This window comes from Falco punctatus, assembly GCF_963210335.1.
Source record: "Falco punctatus genome assembly, chromosome: 7".
Lineage (NCBI taxonomy): Eukaryota > Metazoa > Chordata > Aves > Falconiformes > Falconidae > Falco > Falco punctatus.
In genome coordinates this window covers 52801247-52809416 of record NC_137587.1, presented here as the reverse complement: position 1 = coordinate 52809416, position 8170 = coordinate 52801247, and the positions used below count along the sequence as shown (strand labels likewise).

The 8170-nt window shown below is 38.6% G+C and overlaps 1 protein-coding gene across 1 annotated transcript; it reads left to right on the top strand.

Annotated features, from left to right (window-relative positions):
* The first annotated feature begins 3 nt into the window (after positions 1-3).
* Positions 4-8067, top strand: MPHOSPH10 (M-phase phosphoprotein 10). The gene is made up of 11 exons (XM_080395590.1): positions 4-159; positions 940-1588; positions 2441-2589; positions 3002-3176; positions 3463-3604; positions 4016-4083; positions 4799-4936; positions 5163-5273; positions 5518-5625; positions 6166-6396; positions 7857-8067. The coding sequence occupies exons 1-11, from the start codon at positions 83-85 to the stop codon at positions 8004-8006; spliced, it is 1998 nt and encodes a 665-aa protein (XP_080251716.1). The 5' UTR covers positions 4-82; the 3' UTR covers positions 8007-8067.
* Positions 8068-8170: the final 103 nt, after the last annotated feature.

The following is an 8170-nucleotide window of genomic DNA, read 5'->3' as shown; positions in this document are numbered from 1 at the left end:
CCGGCCGCGGAAGGCGCCCGGACCGCTCCGCGTGGCCAGGGGGCGGGGCCGGGCTGCTGCACGCGCCGCGGCGGGTGGGAAGATGGCGGCCGTCCGCGGGCTGGAGGCGTGCCTCAGGGTGGCGGGTGCCGCCGCGGCGCGCCCCGAGCGCTTCCTCAGGTACTGCGGGGAGCCCCGAGCGCCGGTGCCCCGGGGGGAGAGGCCCGGTGCCGCCGGCCGCCCCTTCGGCTGAAGTGTGCTGCTCACGGCGGGGCCCGGCCGCGGCAGCCGCCTTTCGCCGGCGCTCGGGGGTTAGGAAAGGCCGGGGGGGGTGGGGGGAAGCGTCTGCTTCAGCCAGCTGTGGTGAAGGGTTGGTAGCCCTAGAGAAACATCTAGGGGGGGCTGCCCGAATGTAAAATGGGGGGGGGGGGGGGAAAGGCAGGCAGCACCCACGGCCTGTATCTTGGGTGCTGGAGGAGGTCGGTGCAGTGCTCTTCCCCCAATCCCCCGAGTGCTTAAACCTGATCAGGGGGTGGGAAGGTGCCGCTATGGAAGGGTGTCACGTGCTGCCTAGCTGCTGCTTTGTATACAAACCTGTAATGAAGCTGGAAGGCCTAATAATCATATATTATTTACACATTTATTGTATAATTTTATTTATAGATAGAATTTCCAGGAACGCATAGTAGCAGTACTCAAAAAGATGTGTAGAAAGTTAAGCAAGACCAGTAATCGTTGGAATTATATTCCTATTATAATTCCTATATTCCTAAATGCTATTCCGCAGCACCACAATACCTAAGCAAGTACAAAAAGAACTTAAGTGTGACCATGCGGTGAACTTAATGGGAGGTTTAAGATAATGAATGAAAGATGGTAAATTCTGCAAAATAGAAAATAAAAAATTAATGTTAATTGTTGTGCTTTTTAAAGCTCTTAATTTCTTTTTTCTACTCTTAGTGTGCAAGATGGGCTGGCTGCTGATTTCAGAGCATTAACAAAGACTCTCTATGATATGAATAAAGCTCTGGGAAGTAATATAGTTCGTGGGGGTCCTCTAAAAGAGCTGGTGATAGAAGATTTTGATGAAGAACAGATTTGGCAACAATTGGAGCTCCAGAACAATGCAGTTCTGGATTTCTTCAAGAAATCCATTGAAAGGGATGCCAAGGATGAGGATCTTTGCCTTCTCTCAGACCAGGAAGAGGATGGGTCTGGTGCGGAGTCCAGCAGCGACAAGGAGTTGGAAGACAACACAATGGAAGTGGAAACTGAACAGAAGAATATTTATGTAAAAGATAAAGCCAAAGCTAAAGAAAAGCAAAGTAAACTGAGAGAAGGTATAATGGAGAAATACAGTGATGAGGATTCTGATATTGACTTTGATATTGAAGCACTGGAGCAACAAACGAAAACAACCAAGGAAACCACACTGAAAAAAATGGGAAGAAAATCTATAGTGGATGACAAGTTTTTCAAACTGGCTGAGATGGAAGCTTTTTTAGAACATGCAGAGAAGGAAAATGAAGAGGAGGAAGATGATATTAATTATTTTGAAGACATCATCTCAGATGATGAGGAAGAAGAGTCTGAAGAAGCTAAAGGCAAAGTAAGAATATCAGTAAATTAATTTTCTGATCTCTCTTTTCCTTTAAATCGGTAGCTGGTATCTATTAGGTTGACTATGAATTTTTGAACTCTAGAGTAGAAACTACCGAGTTAAATTTGATGAGATGACTAATGATTACTTCTGAAGTTTTACTTTAGTAATCGGTATGAATATCTGGTAGCAAAGTGCCCTAGTGTAGAAGAACATATCATCATGCTATTCCAGTTTTCCTTTAGATGGGTTTTGGGGTTTTGCGTGAATAAAGGAAGAGTTAGTATATCACAAGAAATAAGTAACCTTGCAGATTAGGTGACCCAACAAATGAAAAAGATGTCTTAGCATTGACATCTGGCAACTAGAGATCACTTAAGGGGACTGATGCAGAGCAAAGGACTTCTGGCATCTTCCCCCCCTCCCCTGCCCAGGGACATGGCTTTGTATCTCCGATTTAACTTAAGTTGCTGAGTAATTGTTTCAGAAATAAATATTTTTATTTAATATTGTCAGAGAGTCTCACTAGCAAGTGAGAACCATGCGTGGGGTATAAGGGAGGATGTACATACTCCAGCGAGTGATTGGCAAAATTTACTGCTCTTTGATTTCTGTATATGTTGAAATTGGACATGAATTCAAGTGGTAGAATATTTTAAATACTTGTAAAAGTGATTAGTTTTATTAAGATGCCCTACCACAGATCAATGCTTCACTAAACTGAATTACTGTTACATAAGTACAGCTATTCCCCAGGTGCTAAAGACTTTAAAAGGCGGGATACCCTTAGATTTCTGTCAATCTTAACAGTGTTGGTTTATTTTGGTTTTGTGGGTTTTTTTTCGCCTCTCCCCTTCTTAGGCAATTAAAAGTTCTAGAGACTTGACATACAAAGATTTCTTTGATCTGGTCCATGACGATGATGATTTAGTAGCTAGTGATGCTGAAGATGATCAGGAAGAGAAAGCAGACAGTGCTATTGAAGAGCAAAATGAAGAAAGCATGTCCAAGTAAGTATGTGCATAATGTGCATTTAAAAACATCCTTGTAATTTTACATGGAAGTGAAGTAGAAAAGTGTGTATTTCAGGCTTTCTTTGGTCGTGGTTTGCCGTTCTCCATTATCTCTTGTATGTTCATGGTTTGTATTGTCACCTTATTTAAAATGTAGTTTATTTACTTATTTTTTTAGTATTGTCTCTTGATATTTATTTGAACAAATAATTTAATAGCTGTAACTTCAGCTTTTGAAATCTATTTCTAATATATAGAAGTTTCCCTAATGTCCCCTGCCTTTAGGAGGTATTTGTCAACTGCTAGTTAAGTTGTAACAGGTAAATGTCTAATGACGGAAATATCTTCATGTAAAAAAAATCATAGAGGCTTTTCAACCTTTATTTTATATTAAATTTTTATGTTTCAGGGTTGAGGATATGAACGAAATGATGGTGAAGAATATGAGAAGTAAAGATGCCTCTAAAAAAGTTACTTTTAGTTTGCCAGATGACAGTGAAATTGAAGCTGTTACTGATATGCAATTAGAGAAGGGCATCGATCCCAGTGAAATAAAGTCATCTTTTGAGAAGAGACAGGAAAAGGTAATGGTGGTTTTTTTTTATTTGCTAGCACTTGGAAACAGTGGCCAATATTTATTGTTGTTATTATTGATGATGTAATTTGTTCAGAGGTTGAAAATTACAAAGAGGCTATTTACAATTTAAGAGGGAAAAGCGGCTTATCTACATTAGACATATATGCAATCATATATTCCTTCATCTTTATGTGAGGAGGAGTTAATAGTACCAGAAATAACTACTGATTTCTTGCCTTAGGTTCACTTGTGAACTCTATGTTTTAAACTTCTTAGGAAACTGTGTTTTTCAGATGAGCAAAAAAATAAAAAGTTTAGAAGAAGAATTGTTAGAGGAGAAACCTTGGCAGCTTAAAGGAGAAGTGACTGGAAAAAAGAGACCTGAAAACAGCCTTTTGGAGGAAACAGTACTTTTTGACCATGCAGTCCGAATGCGTAAGTAGTGAGAGAAGGCTTTCCTGAAAGCATGTTGCATACCATGTTGTGTTTTCTTCCCTTTGACCTTGCTGAAAGCACTTGTGATTCAAGAACACTAGGCTAAACTTCTTGGTGTGTTTTTGAGGTTGTGCATTTTCATGGTGGAAATTACAGGAAACTAAATTTTTTTGTTCACTTTTAATTTAACTGAAAGTTCATTAATTAGGTGGCAGATTTAGTTATACGCAAGCCTTACATAATACGATTAGTCTGTTCAAGATAGACAAAATCATTATTTACTTGCTTCACCTTCAGTTACTACATTTTTGTGAAAGCTTTACTTTTTCTGTTGTTCTGTGAAGAATAAACAAAATACTTCTTCCTGGACCTGGAGAAACAATTTTAAAATTCTTCTCTTTCTCCTCTCAGCACCTGTGATCACAGAAGAAATGACTTTTCAGCTTGAAGATATTATTAAACAGAGAATACTGGATGAGGTTAATGTTATTCTTACTTGTTTCTTTCTGTTGTGTTCTTAGACTTGATTCACAGGGCACATTCCAAGGATGAGTTTGAAACTTAAAATGTTAGGTGTGTAAAGTTACTTTAATTTCTGCAGATGATTGTTTTATTCTTTTGCCTTGACGAATGTGTCTTTAGATTTCTAAGGAGCTTTGTTTTTAACATGCCTGTTACATGCTAGTTTTTGGTGCACTTAAAAAAAAAAAGTTTGCAGATCAAGGAGTTTACTTGGAATATAATGCCAGTCTGTAAATTTTGTCTTAATACCATTACTGTAGTGCTCTGAGTGTTTTGAAGACTAATCAAAGTGCAATTGTTTACTTCATTTTTCTTGAAAGCCACTGATGGGAGATATGTATCCATCCCACAGCTTGTTGAGGCTAATTGTTAGTTGAATTAAAAAAGTGGGTATGTATGGGGGGGGAGTGTTGAAGTACTTAGGATAATTGCATGTTTGTTACACAGTTTTTGCCCAGATCCATTAAATATAAGCACACAAGCTGGAGCTGTCTTACTAGTTTATTTTTTCAAATGAAAGTGTGAAACTTTGTGAGTTCCTGGGAAGCCACATGCATGAACTAGTTAAATGTGTCAGATATGAAAAGTAACATGAAAAGTGTTCTAAATAAGCTGTAGCACCTGATGTTTGACTGTAGTTGCATTTGGTCATTAAATTTATGACTTTCTCAGGCATGGGATGATGTAGAACCAAAAGAAAAGCCAAAAGAGGAGGCTTTTGAGTACAAGAAACGTATCACTTTGGATCATGAAAAGAGTAAACTGAGTCTTGCTGAGATCTATGAGCAAGAATACATGAAACTTCACCAGGTAACGTAAGCAGTGCCTTTCTTTCTCGTTTGGAGTCTGCAGCACATAATCTTGCATGTTCATTTGTACAGTGCTAACTCTGCTTTCAGCTTTGTGGAAGTACTTCAGTCTTTCTCTGAGTGCTCACCAGTGAAACAGCTCTGAATTTTATATTGTGTTGTTACCAGTCTTGCTAAAGTAAAATAGCTTTTTGAATGGTGTCAGAGTAACACTGTTACTAATGCAGCAAAAGACTGAAGAGGAAGAAAATCCTGAACACAAAGAGATTCAGGAAATGATGGATTCACTCTTCCTGAAGCTGGATGCACTTTGTAACTTCCACTTCACACCCAAACCAGTAAGTACCTAAGTTTCATAAAGTTGACTTTTTTACCCACCACCCTCTTTGGAACTGAATACTTCAAAATATATTTGGGATATGGGAAGTGAAATAAACATGGAATGTTACTAAGCTTGTTCTTATTTCATATTAAATGCACTGTAACTGCATCTAAACAAAACCAAATGCTTAGCATCTTCAGTTAGCTGTAAGGTGCTCTGAGTTGGTATGCTCAGTCCTGAATATGTTTCCTTATTTCTAGCCTGTGCCAGAAGTTAAAATTGTTTCGAACCTTCCAGCTATAAGTATGGAAGAAGTAGCTCCTGTTGCTGTTAGTGATGCTGCTCTCTTGGCACCAGAGGAGATCAAGGTAAATATAAATACAAGTCACGTGAGGATCTGTACTGGTGATGGAAGGGTGTACTGTCTGTCAGATCAGGGGGAGAACTTTGCCTCCTCCCACCCTGGGTTCCTCACCTTGTGGACCTTCTTGCCTAGCATTTTAGTGGTGGTGGTTGTTGGGGTTTTTGGAGGGCAGTGGAAGGGTATGGTTTGGGTTTTTTTTAATAACTGGAAGGAGGGGGAAAGAGTTAATTTTATTTGGCTACGCTAGGCCATAATATTATGCTTTGGTTTTGTTCTTGACTGTTATGTGATGGTAATTATTTCCCCAACATGTATGTGGGCATTTGGAAGGGGAAAGCTAAATGACAATAAGGAAGTGCAATTAGTATGCCTTCCATCAATTGTACACATCCCAGTTTGCAACTTTTGCCAGTTTTTGGCCTTTGCCTCAATGCAGCATTGCCCTCAGCTGGCTAAACACTTGAAATAATGGAAATGCTGAGAGTTGAGTACTGTGAAGTTGTCTTTTGTACGCTTATGGATGTAGAAATCATGTCCTTTTTAGGAAAAGAACAAAGCTGGTGATGTAAAAACAGATGCAGAAAAGACTCCCACAGACAAAAAGCGAGAACAAAGAAAGAAAAAACTTCGTAAACGTATGAAGCGAAGAGAAAAGGAGAAACGTCAAAAGCTTCTTGAAAAGATGAAACCAGAACAAGGCACAAAACTTAGCAAAAAAGCTGCTGCAGCAAAATTAAAAAAGCTTACAAAAGAAGGGAAAGCAACTCTGCTCAAGGTAAGGCTCTCTTAGGTAGTCCTGTATCACTTGGAGCTTCCCAGCTAAAGTACATTAAAGTCCTGAGGATAGATACTACTGAGCTACAGAGATGAAAGGGAATGTCATCACAAGAATTGCAGTGTTTGTTTCCCTCCCATCCCTCTTGGCATGACTACATCCTCTAATCTTTCTCCGTCCCCTCAAAAATTTTTGTATGCAGTTACCATATCTGCTTACGACCCAGACCTTGTTAGCTTCTTTATGTCTGGGCAAATATAACGGGTAAATGTAGCTGCTGAAAAGAAAGAGGTAGGGAGAAGACATGGAAAGGGCAGATGCATACTTCCCCCCTCCCTCTTTGCTCTCCCCTCAACACCAACGTAGTGGTGTTGGATGCTTTTTTAGTCCTGATTTTGCTGACTATCCTGACAGCATAGTGCCGGTGTAGAGGCCTGAAAAATTACATCTCTGGCTGCACTTTGCAGTCACCCCCCTTGTTTAAATGTGTATTTAGGTAGAGGTTATTTCTTTAGTTTTGAATAAGTCATACATAGATGGCTGTTGGAACCTTTAGAAGCTTACTTAGAGTATGAAATATATTTGAATTTGTAAGCAGTTTAAGGTTAAGTTATGCAAAAATGTGAAAAAACCCTGTATGATACAACTGCTTTAAATCAAAATATATTCACAAAGCAGAAATGATTGTTTGCTTTAGGTACTACTATTTTATTTATATCAAAGTTCACAAGGTGGTGTTCCTGCAAATACTAAGACTTATGCTCTTATTTCCTGCATTTCATAGAATCACTTAATTTTGAAAAAAACTTTTAAGATCATAACGTCTAGCTGTTAACCCAACACTACCAAGTGCCCCACCAACATTTGAATTGTTCCACTTGATTAAGTGGGACTAATTGCATGCATAATTGAGGATGAGGTTTCTGTTCAGTTCTTTCTAGGCTTTGAGTAACTGAAGCCATTTCAAAATAGAATATTCCCATTTAACTTTCTGCTTCTTATTGTGGAGCCTTCTGTATAATCTCATCAGATTGATTTTGTTTTGCATGCTGTAAAATGGTAAATGTGTACCACCTATGATGCCTTATAAACTAAATGTTTAAAATCTCTGAAATTTTGAAGTATTAGATATTAATAAGAAAAATAACCCTTGAAACCTTTGGGCTTATCTTTCCAAAATGAGAGCAGAACACCAAATGATATATAGCTGTAGCTCATGATGTGCAAAGATCTATTCTTGATGCCTGTTCTTACCTACCATGCTAATTAGAAAGTGAATGTGCTCTTTCTTTATTTCTTCAGATAGCAGGAGTGGGGTAAGAATGCAGTGAAAAATATCCTTTGAAAATAATTTACAATTTTTTTAAAGTCAAATGCCATATATGTGAGTAACCAGTAAATAGTATGATGGTGCTATTTATGCGCTTCTTGGTTATAACAAATATTTTGTCCATTGACAGGATGAAGGTAAAGACAAGGTCTTGAAATCATCCCAGGCCTTCTTTTCTCAACTACAAGATCAAGTAAAAATGCAAATCAAAGATGCGAACAAATTAAAGAAGAAACAGAAGCAGCAGAAAGCCCTCTCTGTTCATAAACTGAAACTGTAGTTGACATTTTTATACATATGGCATCTTGTATATATTAAAATGTTTCTACATGAATGCTGAATTTGAATAAGGTGTTGTTGTTTTTTAAAAAATGTTCTGTGAACTTGTAAGGTGATGTAAAGATGCTTTCCTTTAGGTTTTACTTCTTTATTTTCTACCATGCT

Excerpts from the sequence above, each read along its gene's own strand:
- MPHOSPH10 (XM_080395590.1), top strand. The coding sequence starts at position 83 with ATGGCGGCCGTCCGCGGGCTGGAGGCGTGCCTCAGGGTGGCGGGTGCC. Across the intron at positions 2,590-3,001 it reads AATGAAGAAAGCATGTCCAA|GGTTGAGGATATGAACGAAA; the intron begins GTAAGTATGTGC and ends TTTATGTTTCAG. Across the intron at positions 3,177-3,462 it reads TTGAGAAGAGACAGGAAAAG|ATGAGCAAAAAAATAAAAAG; the intron begins GTAATGGTGGTT and ends TGTGTTTTTCAG.